At 43.5% G+C, this 24,910-nt stretch overlaps 1 protein-coding gene across 1 annotated transcript in view; it reads left to right on the top strand.

Annotated features, from left to right (window-relative positions):
• Positions 1 to 1,203: 1,203 nt before the first annotated feature.
• The window catches only part of HDAC4 (histone deacetylase 4), a gene marked incomplete at its 5' end in the record, with an annotated part of 175,770 nt that continues 152,063 nt past the window's right edge, over positions 1,204 to 24,910 (top strand). The window contains 2 exons of the mRNA XM_082484010.1: positions 1,204 to 1,339; positions 10,323 to 10,394. Coding sequence (XP_082340136.1) covers positions 1,204 to 1,339; positions 10,323 to 10,394 — 208 coding nt within the window. The remainder of the gene's footprint in view (positions 1,340 to 10,322; positions 10,395 to 24,910) is intronic.

Below are 24,910 nucleotides of genomic sequence, written 5' to 3'. Positions count from 1 at the left end.
TTCCTCTGCACTCCTTTTTCTTATCTAGGAACCGGAAATAAGTAAACAAGAGGCTGTAGTTCCTCCTGTGTGACAGAGAATAGTAGAGTCCATCAGAGGTTTTGCAATTTGTCTGCCAATCCCACCCCAAAGCCAGCTTGGAAAGGAACCCAAAGCTATGAATGGCAAGTGGCAGTAGCTGCCTTGTGTGGAGGACATGGGCTGACAGTTCAATGGCAAGATCTTAGGTTTTAGGACTTTGTTGCCTACAAGAGGCATGATTCCTTACCTTCTCAGAAATATCTCATTAGTGATATGTAGTGCCATGTTGTCCAGAAAGTGTATGACTAAAGAATACCAGAAATGTATTTGATTGACAAGTTTCAAACTCCCTGCATTAGTAGTAGATCATTGCTCATTGTGAAAAAGTCTTGGGGCCACTGTGTCATCTTCCCTCAACAGAGATCAGGCTGATGCTGGAAAAACTATTGAGTTCTACAGACCCTCTATCTCATTTAAAAAAAAAAAAAAAAAAAATTCTCTGAGGGTTTCTCTATGTTTGCCTGCAATTCATCTTCTGGTGTTCAATCTAAAACCAAGGGCAACACTTTAGCCATGGAGGCTGTCACGTCCCTGAGTAATGACCTCCCTTGCCTTGTGTACATGCCTGCTAATGCATCCTGGAATGAACTTTTGTCTTGTGCATCATTACCAAATGGCGGATGCTCAGTTTTGTGAAGTGCTTTGGCTTTTATTTGTTGCATCCTTGCTTTGCCATGTATTTCTCATCTTGTAATTGCATGTTTTACCATTATTACTATTATCATTCTGTGACCATCTGCACAGGTCAAGGGCACTCAAGGCAGCTCGGGTGCGGGGCTCTGCACCATCCACTCCAGCTGTGGCCAATGCCTCCACCCAGATGGAGCTGCTGAAGGGAGAGGCTGCAGTGCAGACCTCAGACTGCAGGAGGTGCATGGACTTTTCTCCTGGGACAAGGATAGGTGGACAACTGCCTGCAAAAGGTCTGCCCAGGTGGAAGACCTCCTGCAGCAGATGGCTGAGCTGCAGGAGGCGGTGAGGAGGCTGCATAGCATCAGGGAGGCTGAAAAGGAGACAGCTGGTTACAAGCACAGTCTGCAGTGGACCCACAGCCAAACAGTCAAGAACTCCCACGCTGGCACACACAGAATGGAAGTAACACAGAATGGCCAGTAACACAGAATGGAAGCTTGTAACTTCAAAGATGAGCAGGAGGAAGAGACTTCCCCAAAAGATGAGGTGCACCTGGAGAACTGCTTCACTGCTCTCCAGAATGAAGAGGCAAAACCTACTGTATCAGGAGAGGAGCAGGAGCTGAGTAAGACTACTCAAATCTGTTCCTTGTATAACAACCCATGCAACTAAGAAAAGATGGAGAGTGATAGTTGTAGGTGACTCTTTTCTGAGAGGTATGGAGGCACTTATTTGCAATCCTGATGCACACTCTATGGAGGTGTGCTGCTTGCCGGGGGCTTGTATCAGGGATATAACTGAGACTACCAAACCTCGTGCAGTCCTCAGACTATTATCCACTGCTGCTGTTCCATGTGGGCACCAGTGATGCAGCTGGGAGCAACCTGAGGACTATCAAGAAATATTATAAAGCCCTGGGAGCAGCGGTCAGACACTCAGGAACACCCCTAGTTTTTTCATCATCAGGGCCAGATGAATCCGGCAAATCAATAGCTGGCTTCAGGATTGGTGCCATGGCCAGGGGTTTGGCTTCTTAGATCATGGGACTCACTTTCAGAAGCTTGGCCTGCTGGGGCCAGGTGGGGTCCACCTGCCAGAAAAAGGGAAGAATCTATTTGGTCAGAGGCTCGCCAAACTTGTGAAGAGGGCTTTAAAATAGAGTTGCTGGGGGAGGGGAACCAGAATCCATGCCACTCCTACCAATATGATGCTGATACCAGTAGTAGAGGCTCACAACCTGGATATGGGTTGCAGGTCAGCAGGACAGCACCTGGAATACAGCATAAAGGAATAAGAGCCACTCCAGCTAGGGAGCTAGACTCATTGGGGGCCCAACTTAAGTGCCTCTATGCAAATGCACGTAGCATGGGTAACAAACAAGAGGAATTAGACACGTGCAGGCCTGCAAGGCTATAATCTGATTGGCATCACGGAGGCATGGTGGGATGGCTTCTATGATTGGAGCATTGAAATGGACAGACACAGGCTCTTTAGGAAGGACAGGCAGGGGAGACAAGGAGGGGGTGTTGTCCTCTATATCAAGGACCAGCTGGGGTGCATGGAGCTCTGCCTGGTGATGGATGAGGAGCTGACCGAGAGCTTATGGGTTAGGATTAAAGGAAGAGCACGGACAGGTCATGTTATGGTGGGGCTCTGCTACAGGCCACCTGACCAGGAAGACTGAGTGGACGAGGCACTCTATAGACAGATAGGAGCAGCCTCACATTCACAAGCCCTGGTTGTCATGGGGGACTTCAACCACCCTGCTATCTGTTGGAATGACAACACAGCAGGGCATAAGCAATCCAGGCGGTTCCTGTAATGTGTTGACAGTAACTTCCTTCTCCAAGTGATAGAGGAATCAAAAAGGAGAGGTACCGTGCTGGACCTTGTTGTCACCAACAAGGAGGGGCTGGTGTGCAATGTCATGCTCAAGGGTAGCCTTGGCTGCAGTGACCATGAGATGATAGAGTTTGAGATCCTTAGGGTGGCGAGGAGGGTGTACAGTAAGCTTGCTACCCTGGACTTCAGGAGAGCAGACTTTGGCCTCTTCAGGAATCTACTTGCTGGAGTACAGTGGGATAAAGCCCTGGAAGGAAGGGGGGCCCAAGAAAGCTGTCTAATATTCAAGGACCACCTCTTCCAAGCTCAGGAGGGATGCATATCCACAAACAGGAAGTCAGGCAAAAGTGCAAGGTGGCCTGCATGGATGAACAAGGAGCTCCTGGACAATCTCAAACAGAAAAAGGAAGCCCGCAGAGGGTGGAAACAAGGACAGGTAGCCTCGGAGGAATGCAGAGAAACTGTCCGAGCAGCCAGGGATCAGGTTAGAAAAGCTAAAGCCCATGTAGAGGTAAATCTGGCCAGAGGCAACAAAAAAGCCTTCTATAAGTATATCAGTGGCAAAAAGAAAACTAGGGAAAATGTGGGCCCACTCAGGAAGGAAACAGGACACCTGGTCACCTGGGATATGGAGGAGGCTGAGATACTTGATGACTTCTTTGCCTCAGTCTTCACTGGGTAGGGCTCTAACCACACTGCCTAAGTTGCAGAAAACAAAGGCAGGGACTGGAAGAATGAGGTACCGCCCACTGTAGAAGAAGACCAGGTTCAAGATCAGCTGAGGAATCTGAAGGTGCACAAGTCCATGGGACCCGATGAGATACATCTGCAGGTCCTGAGGGAACTGGCAGATGAAGTTCCCAAGCCAGTATCCATCATATTTGAGAAGCTGTGGCAGTCAGGTGAAGTTCCCACCGACTGGAAAAGGGGAAACTTAACCCCCATTTTTAAAAAGGGTAAAAAAGAAGACCCAGGGAACTACAGGCTGGTCAGTATCACCTCTGTGCCCAGCAAGATCATGGAGCAGATCCTCCTGGAAACTCTGCTAAGGTGCATGGAAAATGAGGAGGTGATTGGTAGTAGCCAACATTGCTTCACCAAGGGCAAGTCATGCCTGACAAATTTGGTGGCCTTTTAGGATGGGGTTACAGCATTGATGGATGAGGGAAGAGCAACTGATGTCATCTACTTGGACTTGTGCAGAGCATTTGTCACCATTCTGCACAACATCCTTGTTTCTAAATCAGAGACATGGATTCAACAGATGGACCACTCGGTAGATAAGGAACTTTCTGGACAGTCGCACTCTAAGAGTTGTGGTTGTGGCAAGCAGTGACAAGTGGTGTTCCTCGGGGGTCAGTACTGGGACTGGTGCTGTTTAACGTCTTTGTTGGTGACATGAATGTTGGGATCGAGTGCACCCTCAGCAAGTTTGCTAATGACGCCAAGCTGTGTGGTGCGGTCTACATGCTGGAGGGCAGGGATGCCATCCAGAGGGACCTGGATGGGCTTGAGAGGTGGGCCTGTGCAAACCTCATGAAGTTCAACAAGGCCAAGTACAAGGTCCTACATGTGGATCAGGATAATCCCAAGTGCAAATACAGTCTGGACGGAGAATGGATTGAGAGCAGCCCTGAGGAGGGCTTGGGGGTATTGGTTGATGAGAAACTCAACTTTGATGTCTCTGTAGGACTTCTCCTCTACTCTGGGTGTCTTTTAAAGATAATCATTGGTTGTTCATCACTTTACTCAAGGAGTTCAAGTAGGCCAGGGTGATTTGCATCGGATTGAAAGATCTGAATACATGGAAAACTATTTAAATAAACTTCTTCGTTCCTAGTTCTGCCCTGCAGATTTGAAACTCATCAGAGTTAATTATAGTAAGGTTGCTTACGGTTTTCTGTAAGAGATCACTGAATACTTCAACCTTCTGGTTTTGTTCATTATTTGTCTTTTGTTTTTGAAGTGATAGAGCTGTACTTCCCTGTCCTCTTCTCCTTTGATTTTTGCCTTGGATGATGATGTTAATTTTGCTGCTTCATCTTTTCTGAGGGTTTATAACTGTGCATGTTTCTGTCTTATTCTGAAGTGTACTGTAGCCATCTTGTCTTGGTTTTGCTATTTTCAACATGTTTAAATGCTGCAAACCCAGCTACTTCCAAACCTGTACTGGCTGTATTTTTAAAGTAACTTAAACAACTTTTTGGAACAGGCTAGGATAAAAATAAATGTTCAGGTTCCCATCAATGAATAATGGCTTCATCTTATTAATTAATGAGTAAAATACCCGTCTGGAAATTAAGCTACGCTAAATGTTCTCTAACTCGAGCCATAAATCAGGCTGGTGTCTGCCTTCTTCCAAGCTCGATGGATGGTGCAATTTGTCTTTCCCTTGTGAGCATCTTGGACTGCAGGCATTGTTTCTGGTGTTCACTGGCTGCCATAAGCCCAGGGATTAATCTGCCCAATTCAGCCTCCCTGGTACAGCTGGGACAACTTGCTGCTTTCTGGTATTTTTGGTGAAATCGTTAGATTGATTCACACAGAACCAATTAAAGAGGACATTTTCCTGAGAATAATTTTTAGTAGTTTAGGAAAAACTTGGCTAGTAGCGAGCTCAAATATTTTGTAGTTGATCTGGTTTGTCTCAGTACTACTCAAACCAGGGTTTGTGGCTTGTAAGAGAGTCAAATTGTGATTGTGTGGTTTGACCTCTTGGCACTTCCATTGCCTCTCCACCTTGTTAAGACAAGCTGCTTCCCATTCCTGTCCGCTTTTTTGGGACTGCAGAAGCACTCCTGTGATCTGTTCTGGGCAGTAACAGGGATAAAACTGTAGACCTATGTGTGGCACAGATAATTTTAGCATCTTCTGAGGGTTTCTTTTTTTTAATTTTGTAGTTGCCAAAGCTTTCTCTGTAGATACATGGTGAAGCATGGAGAGGATTGGAGCTGAATACTTTGTAAAGGTAGGAGGTAAAACTTTTTTGTAATGGAAATTGATTGTATTCATTTTGGCATTTGCAGACCCAGACCACTCTTAGTGCTTTCTAAGCATTGGCATAAACCATCATGCTTTTTCCCTTGTCTCACAAAGATCAATTATACAGCAGTTGATTTAGGAGTCTCCAGTAATGGTGGTAAGAAAATCCAAAGCGGCAGTAGCAGAAAACATCCTTTTCTTGAGGCTTGGATCCCCCCCAGGTGACCAGTTTATTTTAAATGTGATGGTGCAACAGGATCTGTGAAGCAATGTGGTTGAATATGCAAAAGATAGGGATATTTTTTTCTCTTTCAGAGCTGTATAGAGCACATCATCGCAGCCTAGGACTCCAAACCCCTCCGCCTTTCAGTGGACAGTTCTCAGTTTTTTTTTCACAGATAATTCTTTAAAAGTTTGACATCAATTTATCTCATCTGTTTGAGAGAGAAGGAAGCAATCAAAGCAAGTGATTTTGTGGGCAGCAAAGGAGGAATCCTGATAGATTGGGTATATGTATTTTAGTTCTTGATCAAAATTTGATGTAGCGCAGTTACGATTTTAAAGCCTTTCTTCAGACCCAGTGTAAGGGACTCTTCTGCTCCTTTTGGAAAGTGTAAGGTTTTTGGTTGCTTTAGTTTGCTGTGATTTTTGGTCAGTATTTTGTGGGCAGTAGATATGATGCTTCATTAAATGCAATGGGATTTTAACTTTCCTAACAAACTGATCAGCTAGTCTCTTGAAATTAAAGGATTTATTTGCTTTTTGTAGCACCTTTAGCTTGTTGTAGGAAGCTGAGGAGACAGCAGGAAAGTTTAAATGCTTTGAGAGGCCAAGTTTGTGTTCAAGGGTTTTTTTTGCTTTGTTTTTGGGCTCAAATGCCAAGCTAACTCTCCATGTGCATCAAAGTTTTGAGTCCAAGATGCTCAGTGATGGAGTGAAGCTCATTGATAGTATGAACCATCACAGCTTTGAGTAATACAGATACTGTGCAACCACCACAATCCAGAGCGAAAGAATATTTTACACCCTAAGTAGCTGACCCAATATAGGACTGGTTTTTGTGGAATCTCTTGTAGTATCCTGACAGCAAGTGGTGTCTGAAACCAGATAGACTCTGTCTGCATTTATGGAGGTGGCTGGAGTAAGAGCTTTTGGCTTTGGCCTACAGCTGTTGTGATGGGAAAAGGACAACATTTGAGTTCCAGCTTGGAAAGGCTGGTTACAGAGCATAGGCTTCTCCTAAGTATATGCCGCTTCTGCGGTGAGGCGTAGTAGCGGATAAAATGAGCTTGAAATATCTTTGAGGTCTTGGCTTTTTCACTGCTGCTCATGTTTTGTTGTAACAGAGAAAGTGTGTGTATGGGGAGCAATAGAGCAGAATGTGTGTTTGTTTGCATCTACTTCAATTAAAAACAAACAAACAAACAAAAAACAACTCCTGAACTCCACTAGATTCTAGAAAGCAAGTAAATGGAAATGTCTTCAACATTGCTTTGCTTCTCAGCATTTTATTAACTGTTGAAATGCCAGGGATGCTTGTTCTCACTGCAGGGCTACTGCCTGCAGTTGCAGCATGAGGGTGTCCCAGTGCTGCGTGGGCACTGTAAGCTCTGTGCAGCAACCTGCAGGCTTGTGCTTTCACCCCTCCCCATCGGGAGGTGGAGGTGCGATTGCAAAGGGGGTAAATGTGGGTGCCCAAGGCATGTTCCCGGTCATCTGATTGGGCTGAAAGGGCCTGCCTGGATGTGCAGGCTCCTCCCCTGCAGTCAGAGATGATGCACCTTGTGGTACCCTTCTGCAAGTTGCATGAGAGAGGAGGATACACAAGGCTGGGAAAGAAGGTGGTAGGTTACCAGGAGCAAGTAGGGTAGAATGATTATGGTCTGGACATACCAGCCCAAAGGGTTTTAAAAAAACAAATACGGTAACCAGCTTGTGTGGATAGCATGTTTGCTGTGTTGTGATTGCTGGTTGCATGCATTTAGCATGCTCAGGGTGTGAGATAGCTTACACCTCAGGAGGAGGCAAGCAATGTTCCAGCTTGCATGTTTACATCTTATTTTAACCTTTTTTTTTATCCATGTGTAACTCGTAGCTTAGGAGTAGAGGTGCCTTATGCAAATATCTCCTGAAGAAGTGCTGCACACACCCCCCCCTTTTTTTTTTTTTACAAACAGGTAATTATTTTTTAATCACTCAATACAACAAATACAGAACCTCAGTCTTACAAAGTTTGGTTTCACTTCCAGTGTTCAAGGTGTCAGTGCTTTAAAAGATGTTTCTATTACTTATTTTGAAGTGAAGGTTGAAGAGTTTGTTTGTGGTGGTTTTTGCTTGGTTTTTTTTTTTTTAAGTAGTTGAAAATGCAGATACTTTCTCTTAAAAAAAGAAGTCTTTAAAAAAATCCCCATTAATTAACACTTTTGTCAGTGATCCCTAAACTCATGAGACTGAAAATTCACAGCAGTGGGGGAGGACATCCACGGGCAACAAAATAAAAGGGCTTTCTTGGTTTGGTGGGCATCCGAGCAGGTTGCCTGCTTCATGCAGGTGCCTGTGCTGTCTGGCCAGCCAGGTCAGCCTACCTAAACACCTGATGCTGCAGACTTGCGCTAAGAATAGGTGGGCTCTTGTCAGTTGATCTCTGCCAGCAGCTTTGTACCGCTGGAGGTATGGGTTTAATGCGTCGCTTATTCAAAACTGCTGGGTTTAGCATGAGAAAGGGCACCTTCGTTCCAAAAGCCTCACTGCAAATGGGTGTTTTCATCAAAATTGACCTGGATTTGTCTCACAGAGCACCTGGGCTGCTGATACAAGGCTCTGTTTTGTAGGCGAGTCCTTATCCTCTGAAGGCACATCTTCATCTGAAATAGCTCAGCGGAGAGCTCAGCCTTGCCCTGCTGCATGCCCCCTTTTCCCAGCTGCTCTCGCCATCCAAGCCACAGCGTGCACCAGAGTGGGTACATGTGCCATGCTGGCTGGCTGCTGGGGTGGCTGCTGCTTCGTTGCTAGGAGAGCCCAGCAGAGTGGTATTTCTTCTTTTAAGCTGCTGGCAGGCTGGAGAGATGAGTTCTGGAAGCTGCTTGTGGTCCCTGGGCAATGCTGGTGTGTTCAGCGCAGAAACATAACGAAGGGTTCAGGAGCAGGTAGGGTTTCGGTTCACCAATGAATTAAAAAACTATAAGTGAGGGCTGAGATAGCAAGTGCCTGTCTTACAGAAAAAAGAAGCTTGTAAAACCTGACATTTTAGTAATCAGAGAGCATCATACTTTTGCTCTTTGATCTACACTGGGCTGTGAATCTGGGGAGGCTGATGGCAGATGTTATTTAAAATAGCCATGTTTCTCTCTACGTTTCAATCCAGTTGCCTCCTCGTTTATTGCCATTCACTGCTGCTTGTACAGGTGAAGCTCAGCTGGCCAAGTGTCATCCCACTTAACACTGTAGGTTGGCTGCTCTGGTACAGTAAGCCCAGCCACTCTCTTGGCTCTATAAGTAACAAAACAAAAGCCAAAAAAAATATAATGTGAGTAATCTATGTTACTTGTTTGAGAAGGAGAACTCATCATGGTTATAGTTTAATTTATTGACATGTTGCCTGAGGCTGCACTGATCCTTGGGCATGGTCGCTGGAGGCAAACCCATGAAAGTGATAGAGAAGACCCAACTGCACTTTCTCTCCAGGAACTTGGGACAGAGAAAATATGAGAAGAAAACAAAGTGTGATTTTATATTTTTTTTTAATTTTGTATGGTTTTTAGTGTTCCACTGACATCTTAACGTTTTCATGATACTGTCCTTTCCTTTGACTGAGAGAGATGGGTTGGCTTCTTTGATGTCTCCAGACAGGTTTTGGCTTGATTATATCTGTGCTGTAGCAGAGAGAGCAGAAAGGCATTAGAGGAGAACAAGTGAGACAGAACTGGTAAAGGTGGAGATATTTACAGTGAAACAAATGGGTTTGAGATAAGTTTTCTGTATTCAAGTATTCATAATTTCAGTACTGAAAACATAATTTAGCATTTTTTGCTTCAACTTTTATTTGGGGGCGAAGGGGGCAGATGAGAGAGGAATGGGTGACTAGAAAATCTGGTCTGGCAGTCTACAGCAGTAGGTATTGTGTTCTTCTGTTTCAACTCTACCTGAATACAAGATACAATCTTTGAAATATTTTAAATAGAGAACTGCTTCAGCAAGATGGATTTCTGCATATCATTTACAAAGTATGTTTTTAATGCCTTTCTGAAATCCAAACTTATGCAAAATGGGGCTTGTTATGCATGTCTATGCATTTTAATCTCCTGCAGTGATTTGTCAGTTTTCCTTAACATATCCCTGGTATATTACAGCCATTCTTCAACTTCGCTTCACAGGGCTGCATTTCTGTCTTACTCACTCAGTTCTCCGAGCAAGGAATGAATTGCAATTTACTTATTGTATGGTAAGGTTTATAAGCTGATGTGCCTATTTCCTTGGACTGGGATCAGTACCAGTTGTGGATTTAAAGACCAAGAAAACCTGAGCGCAATTTGAGAGACAGTATCTTTTGTTTGATGCTTTAGTGTAAGCAGTTGTTGCGCAGCTGTCCTGTTAATGTTCTTGTTTCTATTGATTTGTGCTACTTGTGTTTCTGTTTTACATTGATAATTGGTTAGTGATTTTGTTGTGTTGTTCCCCCCCCCCCCCCCCCCCCCCCCCCCCGCTTGGAATGTCTAAAAATAGCTCAGCTAACCGAAGAGTTGATGTGATTTTTTTATTTTATTTTATTTTATTTTTTTCCCCAGATGGGCTTTCTGGCAGAGACCAGCCGGTAGAGCTGTTGAATCCACCTAGAGTCAACCACATGCCTAGCTCTGGTAAGAAGAAACTTTTATTAAATGTTGTTCCTATACTGGGAATGCAGTAAAATATTCTGCAGTTCTGTCTTGCAATTGGGAGAGCAGAATGCAAATGCAAAATGCTGGAACAAAGTGTGTTAGAACTGGCACACATCTACTTTCCCAGGCTGGGTGAGTGGGATTTGGGAGTGGAGGGAGGATGGAGCACAGCAGCCTTGGGAGTCTTAAATAGCTCAGCTCTCACCCTTGGCGGGGAGCTAAGGAGAGCCTAACCTGGTTGGAGCTGCTTGTTTTTCCTTAAAAAGGAGAGCACAGCAGAACAAAGCAGCACCTTGTGAGTCTCTTCACAGCCTAAAAGGAGCACTGTGAAGCAAAGTAGGTTTTTGAGTTGCTGCTCCCATTAAGGAGAAATCTTGTTGTTTTGAAATAGGGAGCCGAACACAGGCTGATCAAAGCATATCACTGTGGGCTCTGGGCTATTTGCTTTTCTTCCCTCTTGTAATGATCCTGCTACAGTGTCTCTTGAGTCTTGTCCTTCTGGTATGAAGCAAGCACAGCAGCCAGAGTGTTCATCCTGGAGACCGGCTGCTCCTCATGGAGCTGAGAGAGATCGCAATTGCACCACTTCAAGTGATGGAAACCAAAGTTTTGGTCACAATACATGAAATGCTATGGAAAGCAATCTGCTGCTGTCCTTTGCGTTTCCCCCTTCTCTCTTCCAAAAGTGTTTTGTTTCCAGGTGCAGATAGAGATATTTATACTAGGTATGATTTGGTATATGAAGCATTATCTACTTTCCAGGTAGAAGCTTGAGTTTTCCAAAACCCCAACTTTCCCTTCTCTGCTGCGTTCCAAAATGCCTTTAGGTCCCTTTATATTAAAGAGATCTTGCAGAAGATCTAAGCGCTTCTGGTAATGCAAGTTAGAAAAATGTAAACGAAGCTTATTCAAAACAACTTCTGTAGGTTGAGGGGGGGGGGGGGGGAAATGGGCTGTGACCTAACCTAGATTTTTATGGACTTAAATGCATATCTGGGGAAGGAAACTTTTAAGGAGGTAGAGCTATTGTCTTGGGGAAAAAAAGGAAGAGATCCTTGTATGAGTGTTTGGCTTTGGATTCTGAGAAATCTCTATTCCCTCAGTGTGCTCAAAAACTTGTCTATCAGGTAAGGGAGGTTATATTTTCCTAACCCTGAGAGAGAGTCTCATTTTAAGACTACCGTGGTAACATGGGTCAAATTAAAGGTTTTACTCCCTATTTTGTATTCGTGTACTAGATTGAATTTTGTGGCTCTGCACAAAAGGAGTCAGTCTTCTGAGATCAGTGGCCAATATTATGGATGTCATAGCTTTGTCTTTTACTCCTCTTTTTTTTTTTGGCAGGGGGGCAGAGGGGGGGCGATGGGGAAGAACAGACTGATTTTGTTGTTGGTAGTTACGTTTAATGTTTCCTTTTGAGGTATTTCAGGACAAAGGCTGATGCTGGTTAACAACTTGGGTAACCTGTTGGTAGAGTTCAGTGTGCTCTAGCTATTTTTCCCCAGATGAAAGGAAGCTTTTTTAAGGCGTTAACAGATTTATGGAATTCTTACCTTTTGGACTCCATTTTGAGTATTTTTAATAGCTCAGCTCTATGCCTACTGAAAAAAATAAACAACTAGCCACCATGGGGGAACTGTACTCAATGCTATGTGGGTGGGATGTGAGATAGGCAGCAATGTCTCTTTGACAAAGGACTTTTGCCAGCATTTGTGCTGTGGGAATTCCTGTCTTGTGCTGGAAAGCTCAGGCTGGTTGTGTGTGTAGTGGATGAAGGGTAGGACCAACTGGGAATGAAAATGTGACCTTATGCTAGAAGCGCCATTGGCTCTGGACAGTGGTCACCCAGGTACTTTTCACTTGAGATCCTATACTTACTCAGTTTCTGCTAAATTTTGGAGAAAATTTTTCAGCCTTGCAGTGCATACATGGGCTGGAAATGTCTATCTTGATTTGCAGAATGGTAATTAAAACCTGGAAGCACAGTGTTTGGGAAAAAGATGGTTTGGCATGTTTGTAAATGCAAGCAAATATCATTGATGATCTTGAAAGTGGCTCATCAGCTGACTTTCAAGTGTGGTGCCTGCCTATGCCTATGTATCCTGATCAGTTTTTAAAGTTACTCTTAAAATTTGCTGTCAAGTTGAGGGACTTACCCACTTGGGAAAACCATTGTCCTGTCTGGTTTTTATCATTATTACCTTTAGGAGTTTGCTGCAGATCCTTCTGCGAGAAGAAAGAAGTAATACTGAGTATTGCTCTGGAAAAACAAGTTACGTATGGGTTTGTGGGGTGTTGTTCCAAGTCTCAGGCATGGCTGAAATTAAGCTGTTTTTTCAACATCATTAGGAAAAAAATTGCTTAATCCTGTCCTGGGATATTCTGTTTAAAACCTTATCCTGTCCTCATTATGAAAAAGTGACTGATTTGTAGCCCTCATGATGAATAAACTTGAGTGGGCGATGAGCCTTTATCCCCAGAACTACATTTCTAGTTAAGATAAAATCGTTGCAGTACACTTGCAGGATACAAGTTTTCTATTTGCCATGAACCAAGTGAAGGAGAAGTTTGATCCTTGTTAGTTGTTCTTCTCTGATGTAAAATGGTGAGAAAGAGATGTTAAGTATCCAGGCCCTAAACATGTTCTGTCCTGTGGAACATCTCAAGTACAAAATAGAAATGTTTACAGCGTTTTTATGAAACCATTTTACAGGTCAATTGAGTTGAGTAGAATGGAGTTTGGTCATTGGCAAGGTGTGTTTTTTAGGAAAATTATTTCTCTCTCTTCCCTACAACCCATATCTTGCACAGGAATATAATAATCTGTTTGATAATGCTGCTTTCTCTTTTCTGGCTTCAGAATATTACTGTGTCTTTGGCCCAAGGGAGGAAAGGCGATAAATTGTTGAGTTTGTTGTGCAACGTTGCTTTTCCTTAACTTTTACTTGCTGAATTCGGAGATCTTCAGAGCAAGGTCTACATGGATTATTTTTAGTTAATATTATACAGAAAATCTTGTGATAATTAAGGGGCCATCGTTAGCAGGAGAGTAAGCTTCCCAGATGTGTAAGCACAAAGGTGATCACTCCCTGGTTTTGATGGGTGGCAGCAGATTGCTTGCAGAAAGGTGAAGGAATTTTCCTGCAAGTTAGCGTACTGGTTTTAAGTATTCTTTGTGTTTTACAGTATTTTTCTTCTTTTTAGCAGTGAACTTAGTTGCAGTCTGCATATGGGGACTGATTCATATGTAAGGAGGGAGGGACAGAGCTCTCTTGTCCTCTTACGTTTTCTTAATATGCTTTTAAACTGAGAGATGCTATGCCTTCTCCATAGTGCAAAGCTTTTCCATAGTCTTAAAGACCTCGGTTGTGTAAATACCCAGATATTTTGTAGATAATACTCTTAAAAACATCACTTATGTACTGTTGATACCATGCTTGAGACTTATCAAGTAAATCTTTGTTAAACGTACTTTGTAGAATGAGTTTTCTTTCTTTATAAGGCTGTGTTTGCAGTAGTTCACGTAACAAGCTCCTGTTAGTCTTTCCAGTTTTTCTTGTTAGTGTTAAGTTTATAATTACTCATTTTGTTACAGAACAATCTTTAGCAATTTGTTTAGTATTAGAAATGTGAAAACAGCTTGATATCTGTGATACATAAATAAAATTAGAATTAAATAAGATGGAAACTAGTCCTTTTTAAACTTAAAAGCTTTACTTTAAGTAATAAAACTGCAAATTGAGATGAACAGTCTCAGCTGTCCAGCCGTGTTTCCCCAATATGCTGGTCATGGTCTAATGTGAAGCTCTGGGGACAGTACAATTACCGAATGAAGAAAGAAATTCCCCTTCTCATAGCATTTCCATTGGCTTTTCAGGAGTGCGTTCCCAACTTGTGGTAAAAGTAATACTGATGATCATATCACTTATTGCAGCAGTTGAGTGCAGCTGACAGATAGTTTGCACTGGGACATATTTGTTTCATGGAGAGGCTGAGGCAAATGCAGTGGGCTGGTTGCCCCTTAGGTGAAGACCTCTCTGTGGTTGCTGTTGCGGATCAGATGGAAAGCTGCTGCATGCTGCCTTGAGGTTTTTTTCTCCAGCTGTGATCTGCAAACCACAGATGGTCTGTGAGGCCATCATACACGTTAGAGAAGTGAGCAGTGGTGGTTTTCTGAGGACTTTTTGAGGGTGGATAGTAGTTTTCTGCAAAACGTTAGGAATTAATGGGTTACACAAAGCATTCAGGTGGCTGGTGCTGAGCAGTTTCTACAAGAGCAACAGGGGCTTGACTAATGAGATGATGCCCTAATGGTGGTGATGAGCAGACTGCATCTTTTACATTAGGGTGCCTGAAATGTCTCTTCCACACGTGGCTGTGGCCCTGCTCTCCATCCACACCACTGCTGCTGGCAATGCTGACCTCCTGCCGCTGCCTTTACCGCAATACTGCTGCTCAGCCCGCAGGATGGCTCTTCCAGCACGGTGCTAGGGCTCTTCTGGATCCAACACTGGCAAGGTCAAGGGCAGCATGGCAGGGGCAGCCAGAGGATTACGCATGAGATTTCAGCTCCCTGCTTTTTCTTTGTCTTGGATCTAATTATCTAGTCTCACTTCCACATTCATTTGAAAAAAAAAAAATGCTGATGAATATGTGAATAAATGGTTTGCAAGAGCCTCTGGACTAATATTGTTACATGATTTTACAGGCTTTTGAAGCCAAAGATTAATCCCTGTCTCTAAGCGGAAGGAGTGGTAGTCCAGTTGGTCTAACACAGCCGAATACCTCGCTTTTGTTAATTTATCCCTTCAAAGGAAGGGGATGACCTCTCACTGAAACAGATTTTCAGATACTTGCTTGCTTTCTATAGTGTGTCTGCTTCAAAAGCGCTTTCAGAAAGGTACCAAATCAGTGTGGCGCAGTGGGGCTTTGAAGCAGGTTCAGATTGCTGGCGGGTCAGCTAGGATTTGTGGCTCCCAAGAGGCTTGCACCTCTGCAGACAAGAGCTTGTTCACACTGGGGCGTGTTAGTGCAGGGATGGCATATGCTTTTATTGTGCCCCAGAAGTGTAGCTCACATGCAGAAAGGGTAGTCCTTTAATGTTAAAAATATCCTGATCTATTCTCCGTGGAGTCCTGAGGGTGGGGGTGGAGGAGAACCCACCCAAAACCCCAAAATATTAAAAGCGAGTTCTTGAGAAATCATTTTAATGTCACAACCATAGACAAAGCAGATTAAATCATTGTTTGTTTATTGTCCTATTGTTAGCTTATTTAAAAGCTGCAGCTATTTTTGTCAGGCTTAGTGTATTAATTTTGCCACCATTTAGTTGCTCTGGCCTATGATAGCGGAGAAACTGCAGGTTGGTGTAGCTTAGAGCCTTGACAGTTAAAATTAACTTAACCTTATATTTATTGCAACAGGTATTATTTCCAACCCGAGGCTAGACATACAAAATGTAGCCCATGCAATGACAATAGAAGTGTTTTACCAGCTAGAGGTACTACTGAAGCTCATCTTCGTAGCCTGTTGCTCGGCAAGGAAAGCTTTGTAACCTCTTGCTCAGCTAGCTCCCAGACTTCCACAGATGATTTGATGTATTGTTGTGCTCTTTGGAGCATGCCCAGAACGTGGCCAGCGAATTGGGGTTATTTATGCAGGACAGGGGAGGGAATTGCCACATCTAGAGACTCTGGGCGGCTCCCTGCAGAGTAGCAGGGAAGTTCAAGCTTCAGGACCTCTTTGCTGGACTAATATTGCACCAAAGCTCATGTTTTGTCAGTCGTAGTCATTGGATAATTTAATGAGTCTCGAACTCTCTGTCATCACTTGCCCATTGAAGTTGTGTGTGTGGATGTATGCAAGAGGGATGAGCTTTTTAGCCAGGCTGGTAAGGGACCGTCTCTCGCCTGAACTTCAACATCAATGTGCTGCAAGGAATTGAACCACTTCTCTTGCTGAGTTGGGTCCGCTGGAGCGGGGACCACTTTGATGTCTGCCTGGAACATGGTCCGTGGGTGTCCTGATCCTGTGGGGTGGGAAGAGCAGGAGCCCGCAGCTCCTAAACTCTATTTTGTTGTGTTACCTCTCAGAAAAAAATATGTAGCTGTCACCTCCTTTCTTACCCACAAGGAAACGGTTATTAAACGGAGGAGGTGGGATGAATTATTAACAACTTACTCCTCTTTTAAAAGCTGAAAGCAGTACTTAAATCTTAAGCGCTTGAATACAGAGCTGTGTTCTTAGATGAAAGGTAACTGGCAGGAAAGTTTGCTTTACTGCAAGACCCAACATGCTATTTTTCTTTATTCTTCCCTCACCTTGTTTAGGTTATTAATTCACACTGATCAGCTATAGATTTCAGTGAAATTGATTAGTCCTGACCATTCACAAAGTGTTATTTTCAAAATAATTCTTCTCCCTGATTCTCTACCAAAAGAAAGGTGGTTGTGGACTTTTGCTTTTATATAGAAGCATGTGATGGAGGGAAGAGCCTTTGAATGCACAACGGTATTTACATTAAACTTTCTGACTTCTTAGGGAAGGAGGAGATGGCACAATACAAGCAGACATTTAAAGGCTCCCTTGAATTGTTAATCAGTAATCTGTTCCCATTGCCTCTGGCTTTTCTAAAAATAACAGTACTGTGCAATGAATGAAAAGCGACAAATATTTCTTGGAAAGTTGGTCGTGGATTGAGGCATTTCTCAGTGAAAAAATTCTGCGTGTCTCAGATGTGATCTTTTGGTAACTGTGCTTTGTCTTGTTTGCCATATGTGTTTCCACTCTGGATGTTTTACCTGGACCTTCAACCCTAAAGAGGTAATCAAGATGAAATCTTTGTTGTTTTGTTTTTATTTTTAATTCACTCGCCCTTTCAAGATAACACTTGTCCTATAGCTGGAGTGGTCTGACACACCTGGTACTCAACTCCTCTTTTCCATCAGCTTCTCCTGACACCTTCTAGATGGATATGAGTGTTAGCTGGAGGACAAGGGTGGAGCAGTTGCTGAGGACTGTTTTATTAGCAGTGTGTTTGCTTTAATCCATGTTCCCTTTTAATTTGTGTGCTCTGTACTACTGAGCTCCCCAGAATGCTTTATGCCAAAATTTACTCGAGGTAGTTTATCACTGAAAGGGGAATAGACGCTGTAGGTCCATGCTCAGCAGCCACCTGTGTTCCGAGGATTGTAGGGAATTCCTATTCTGACACAAGATGCATTTATCAAGATCTTAGAGGCTCTTCCCCAGTGTATATTGATTTTCAGGGCTATATTTGGCTCTGCTTTGTCTTGGGCAGTGGAGGGAATATCAGGTGAATGGACTTGTGCAATGATGCCTAAAATATTGTAGCAGTCTCCAGATGCTGACCTGGAGGGTTGCCATTGATTGATTAAATAGACATTTCATTTCCTCCTTTGTTGCTTTCCCCCCCTGCCCCAGAAAAACTTGCTCCAAACCCCAAAATGATTTAGGCTGAGACATAATTCACCAAGTATACAAACAAAAAATTGTAACCCAGCTACTTCAAGCTGAAAAGCCCTGGTAACACTGACGCACCAAGTTAATGTGAGAGGGCTCCCAATATGTAATGGTGTAACTTTGTTTTGACTTCTTAAGCGCTTCGTCCTTGAAAGATGGGCCATTGCCTTCAACAAATAGGGTCTTTTGAGAGCTGGGTTGTAACATGAGCACTTCAGCTTTACCAGCATGGTTTTCTTTTGCATGCCTGTGCTTTCCTAAATCATGGGCTCTCCAGACTCCTCAGAGAGGACCATACAGGGATGTCCTCCTCCATCCTCACCTAATTCCTTTCACCACCAAGCAAATGTGAAATCAGCATTTTCTGTGCCTCAGATGCAGTAGTAAGTTCATTCACACTAAAGCCATCTAGTTTACGTTTATGATTGGTGCTGGCTTGGCAATTGCCCCTTGAATGGCTTGATTTGAGGTCTACCTTAAGCCAGCATCTCATTTCACGGAATCATGGAGTTTTCAGAGTTGGAAGGGACCTCTAGAGATCATCTAGTCCAACTCCCCTGCTAAAGCAGGATTGCCTAGAGCACATTACTCAGGACTGCATCCAGGCGGGTCTTGGAAATCTCCAGAGAAGGGGACTCCACAACCTCCCTGGGCAGCCTGTGCCAGTGCTCTGTCACCCTCACCGTAAAAAAGTTTTTCTGTGTATTTGAACGGAACATCCTATGTTCTAACTTGTGCCCATTACCCCTCGTCCTGTCACTGGGAACCATTGAAAAGGCCTGGCTCCATCCTCCTTCAACCCACCCTTTAGATACTTGTAAGTATTAATAAGGTCTCCCCTCAGCCTTATCTTCTCCAGGCTGAAGAGTCCCAGCTCTCTCAGCCTTTCCTCATAAGGGAGATGCTCCAATCCCTTAATCATTTTAGTTGCCCTTCGCTGGACTTGCTCCAGGAGTTCCCTGTCCCTCTTGAACTGGGGAGCCCAAAACTGGACACAGTATTCCAGTTGTGGCCTCACCAGTGCAGAGTAGAGGGGGAGAATGACCTCCTTCGACATACTGACCACACTCTTCCCTATGCAGCCCAGGATTCCATTGGCCTTTTTGGCAACAAGGGCACATTGCTGGGTCATGGATAATCTGCTGTCTACTAGGACCCCCAGATCCTTCTCCTCAGAGCTACTTCCCAGCAGGTCCGCCCCTAACCTGTACTGGTGCCTAGCATTCTTCCTCCCCAGGTGCAGGACCTTGCACTTGCTTTTGTTGAAGCTCATTAGGTTCTTCTCTGCCCAGCTCTCCAGCCTGTCCAGGTCATGCTGGATGGCAGCACGGCCCTCTGGAGTGTCAGCCACCCCACCCAGTTTGGTATCATCAGCGAACTTGCTGAGGATACACTCTGTCCCCTCATCCAGGTCATTAATGAATATATTAAACAAAATTGGACCAAGTATTGACCCCTGGGGGACACCACTGGTTACAGGCCTTCAACTAGACTCTGTGCCGCTGATCACAACCCTCTGAGTTCTGTCCCGCAGCCAACTCTCAATCCACCTCGCTGTCACCTCATCTAGCCCGTACTTCCTCAGCTTCCTAATGAGGATGTCATGGGAGACAGTGTCAAAAGCCTTGCTAAAGTCAAGGTAGATGACATCTACGACTCTCCCCTCATCCAGCCAACCAGTTATAACATCATAGAAAGCTATCAGATTGGTCAAGCATGATTTACCCTTGGTAAATCCATGTTGACCACTTCCAATAACTTCCTGTTCCTCAACGTGTTTGAAGATGACAAGATTTAACTTGAAACAAGTGTTTATGATTAAATATCTGTTCCTTTGGCTTAATTGATATCTTGCGATTTAAGCCACTCAATTGTTACTACTTTTCCATCTGTTTTTCATTCAGGAAATTGTGTCATATTGGTTGACTCATTCATATTTGATTAGAGATTTCATTATAAACTTAAGTTTTTATGATCTAATAAAAGGCTTTGGAGTCATTGACTTGGAACTGTAATTGTAATATACAGAATAAATGTACTGCACACTTTAATAATAGTTTGCTAGGTGTTTTTTAAGCTGTTATAGTTCTTGCTAGTGAATTGTGTAAGGTGAATTTGTATAAAAGTTTCTAACGAAATTCAATGACTGACCATTTCCATTGCAGAGAGGAGCTCTTCACAGGCTATTGTAGCAGTCCTGCAGATTGCACTGAAGACCAAACTGTGTGTGAAATTTAGATCAAAACTTGCCTTCCTTAACCTGTTTTTAGTCCTGCGCATAGTCACGCTGTAATGATATTGATGGAGGTCCTGAAGATCCTGAGTTGTCAGGGTATCATGTGCATTGATTAAGTGACATACAGAAGGCTTTTATTTTTCCTAAGGAGAGTGATCTGCTGACTGTATGCATACTGTTTCCTAGATGAAATAAATGAATACAACTTTTTCCAATTTCTTCTAAAAATTGATGAAGCTGTTACAACAGGGTGTTAAAATGAAAAAATATTGGGGGGCTACTTTTATGCTTTATTTTTTGCTATTCCAAAACTGTATTAAGCTCTTAAATATTTTTTTTTTCAGATGTGTAATAAGAGCTTAGGTTTTGTGCTTTAAATATTTTGGGAATTTTTTTTTTATTAGAAAAATATCAGACCAAGTTATTTTCTGCTGTACTTAATGTTTGATGCCTATATAATGTATAAGAAAAGGAATATATAATGCAAAACTAGTCAAAGTAAGCCCAACTACTTGATTATGTACCTGTGAAGGAAGCATATCCATGTTCTGATTCAATGATTTCCATTAAGTTTTGCAGGGTAGACTGAATTCCTCCAGTCAGGGAAAGGAAAATCTGTCATGAATGAAATTAGCAGTTTTCATTTGTTCGTATGTTTTGGAGGGAGGACACAGGAGGGATGGACAGACTCAAAGTTTTGAGGTGTGTATTTTTCAGTTCATTTTGCACCTGAAAAATAATTGCACCTCATCAGTATTGTCCTTGGTAGGCTAGATCCTGTCATAAGTGTTGCCAAAATCTTCAATGGAATCTTATACTGGAGGATTAATTTAAATTGGGTGGTTTGACTGTATTAGGGTAACTAGACAAGTACTTTGTTTGGTGATAATACTTTCATGTGACTGTTGGAGCTGGGTTGTGGCTTCATGGCAAGTGTGTCACCAGGATCCTGAAATGGTAGCTGCAGGAGTCGTCAACTGGACAGAGCAGGGAAATGATGGTGCAGCTATTTGGTTGTGAAGGTAAATTAACATTGTTGAGCGAAACTGAATGATCTGCATCTGACACAAGCTTCTTATCTGGGAGTGTGCAAATGACTTACAGAAGTCTTTCCTTGCACATCTGGCTGGAGATCAGGCCTGGTGGTCGTGGGGGTGGAGACAGGTTTCCAGCTGATGCACAGATGTTTAGCAGGTAGGATAATACGGTTTTCACCAGTAAAGATGAATTTGGTGATGTAGCTCCATAAGGGTTCTCTGTAGTCATCTAGGGTTTTGTGTTGCTTTGTACTAAAAAGTCAATTAAGAAATGCAGACAAGCACACATTCCTATCCACAGGAAAAATAAATACACAGGTGATTGCAAATGCAAGCCTAACCCTTGCAAACCCCATTTTGGAAATGGGTGGGTTTAGTGAGGTTCCCTTGCATAATGACAATCTTGAGGCATGGCCTATAATTTCTGTATTGCAAATGAGGAAAAAAAAAAAAAAACCAACCCTCATCCTTACATAAGAATGAAAGCCACAACAGAATTTAGATGATGTGTAGAATATCTTCAATGCAAAATCAGTACCATAGGAGTTTTAAATGGGGAAAAGTTGAAATGGTGCAGATGAAGGAGAAGGGGCAGTGGTTTCAGTGTGTTGTTTTGTTGTTTGGGTTTTTTTTTTTTTTTTTTCCTTTTTAAAATAGGCTGTCTGACTTTGTTCTCATACTTCCTTTGAACTTGGAACATTTTGGTCAGATTTCTCTTGATAGTCACTATCCTTAATTGAAACAACCATAACCTTACAGCTGTTCACATTGCGGCCCTTGGGAGACCACAGAAAAATGCTGTGCTCGTACTTTATTTTGGCAATTCAGTAAGAGGCTAAATCTTTGCATCCCACAACTGATTAATCATAACTAAACGGAGTTGGTGCCATCTGAATTTTATTCTAGTGCCTTGAGTCAACCACCGGTAGCTAGCATTTACTTTTTGTTGAGTTTCCAATAAGCTGCCATATTTATAGCTTGCAGCAAAGAGAACACAGTGTCACTTGCGTTGAAATAGCACTTCTCCATCCTGACCCTTATCTTGCCTGTGCATGGTGTTGGCAAGGCCGGGTCCAGGCTTGTTCCCTCTTACCACGAAATGCAGCGTACCAGCTGGAAGTCATGAAGCTTCCTTGGGCACATGTGAGCGTTGCCTTTGGGGAAGGGGAGATGGGTAGGGGGATCCATGTGGTGTGCTGCCTCGACACTGAAGGGGACCTGGATGCTCCAAATGAGGGAAACCTGGATCGTACAGGTGCTAAGGGGTGCATCGGGGAGCACTGTACAGTAATGCTTGACCAGAAAAGACTCTGCTGTGTCTGAGCAGCTGTGGGTCAGTGTGTTTCAGCCTGTCGTCACCTGGCTGCCTACACCTGTGGACAGGCTTCTCCTGGCTATTGCCAAGTGCTCAGCCCAGATTGAGAGGTGGCTCCATGGGAAGGGGCTGCTGACCCCAGACCATGACTTGTTCTACCTGGAGCTGCTTATGCTCTGCCTGTCCCACTGCACCCTGTGCTGGTTCCCTACTGTGTGAATCCACAGCCCTGATATTCTCCTGTCGCAAGTGTGAATGTGTGTGTTCATGGTGGTCTTTGGGGCCCACAGCAGCAACACTTACTCACTTCCTCTTGTGCAGGCAATGTCTGTTTGGTCCCCAGAGCTTAGTCTTGGGCATCGGATATTAAAGGAGTGGATGCCTATCATGCGTGCTGCTCTTCAGTGCTGTTGAGGCTTTTCAAGGGATCACATGAAAGCCAGGTATCCCAAGTCCTATCTGCTTGATCATCCTTTGCTGTCTGTATTGATGATAATTATTTATAATACAGAGCTGCTTTTTTTTTCTTTTTATTTTGGTGTGCAGTTGCAAAGAAAATGTTCCTTAATCCTTATGGTCACAAATGATGTTCTGGTTCCTTTTTGACCTTGCTAAGCCACAACACCTGAAAGCAAGGGCAGTGGATTTTATTCCATTTTGTGTGCTATTGTCAAATAGCACACAATATTGTGTGCATAATTTTTAAAGCGATGCTTTTCTCACACTCCTTAGTAATACAGAGAAGAATGACTGGTTTGTAACAAAACCACTCAGAAAAGTAGATGAAAAATCGTTAGCACAGCTATCATTATGACCCTTTTTAAATTTGCCATGTGTCTTTTACTGGTAGGAAAAAGGATGAGGGTAGAGCAAAGCCCTTTCAAATGTCATGCTGATATTGCAGGGCGTGCAGGACGGGGGAGTGTGGAAGCAGGATGGTGCTTTGGTCTTGCTCTGAGCAGAGATCTGCTTTTAGGAGGAGACAGTATATCGCCATCATGCAACACAACTTTGTCTCTCCAGATCTGGTATGACAGGGAACAAATTATTGCTTCTGCTGACCTCTAAGTGGCAGGCAGTTTGAAGGCATTGCCCAGAGAGTGCTGGGACTCCAATGCCCAAGATACCGATCTGGCCAGCCAGCAGGTGGGGTTTTATTCCTCCACTTCTGAAATTATTCTTTGATGAGCAGTGGGGTTTTCTGTTTGTTTTCTGTTAGTGAAAGGTAGTGATTTGAGGTCTCGGGATCAGCAACCGGTTTGTGAAGATGTTTGTGATGCACTGAGAGGGAAAAGCAAGCAAGACTAATTCTTGCTCTTCTGACAGTAAGCCATGGAGCTAGAGTGCTTTTAATTTAAATTGGAAATTTCTTAAGATGCTATTAGACCTGTCCCATCTGTCTCAGTCCAGGTTAGATGATGAGGGATTTTGTTTAACTGAGCAGTAAAGTTCTGCTGATAAAACCCAGCTCAGAGAGTGACAGTAATTCCCTTCACATAATATGCTGGAGTGCTCTCAAACACGGCATGCTCCTGTCCTGGGGTCCAGGAGCATGTTGATCTGATACCTCCAAATATTCAAAAAAAGCATGGTTAAACAAGTGGCAGACATCTAAAAACATCAGTGAGACATCCCCTTCTCAATGGGATTGTGTGTGCTTGTGTACCCACACTGCCATACAGCCCAAGCTGGAAGCGTTTCCTACCTCTTGAATACACAAGAATAAAAAAGTTACTTCAGGAATCCTGCTCTCAATAACCTGAACTTGCTTAAAATACTTATTTGTGCAGACTTTATTACTGTATTTTTGAGTGAAAGGTATCATTATAGATGCTGAACAGGACTGGCCACACTGCATAGTGGCAGCCACAGGGAATTCCTGAGCAGAGGTGTGGAGCTGGGGAGAAACGCCCAGCTCTGTCCCTGAAACTCAAACAGATCGTGGTGTTCAGGTTTCCATTCCACTGGAAGTGTGTATGTGAGGGCGTTTAACCTCACAAGTCATGTTTCAGACTTTAAAGCCAGCTAAGATGGTCCAGAGAGAATGGCTCCTCTTCTGCTTTTCCTACCTTTGAGAGTCTATAGGGTCTAAAAAGCAGCTAGTTTTTCCTGATGGCAAACATGTTGTGCTGGCAAACTGCAAGTGGAGCATTAGCAAAAAAATATCCCCAAACCCACAACCCACACTTTCATAGATAGAAAAAATAAAATTTGTTTCCCGGAATCACAGAATGGTCAGAGTTGGAAGACACCTCTGGAGATCATCTAGTCCAACCCCCCTGCCAGAGTAGGGTCACCTACAGCAGGTTGCACAGGATGGTGTCCAGGCGGGTCTTGAATGTCTCCAGGGACAGAGACTCCATAACCTCTCTGGGCAGCCTGTTCCAGTGCTCTGCCACCCTCAAGGTAAAGTTCCTCCTCATGT

This window comes from Vanellus vanellus, assembly GCF_965231255.1.
Source record: "Vanellus vanellus genome assembly, chromosome: 5".
NCBI lineage: Eukaryota > Metazoa > Chordata > Aves > Charadriiformes > Charadriidae > Vanellus > Vanellus vanellus.
This window is presented reverse-complemented; position numbering and strand designations above follow the sequence as displayed.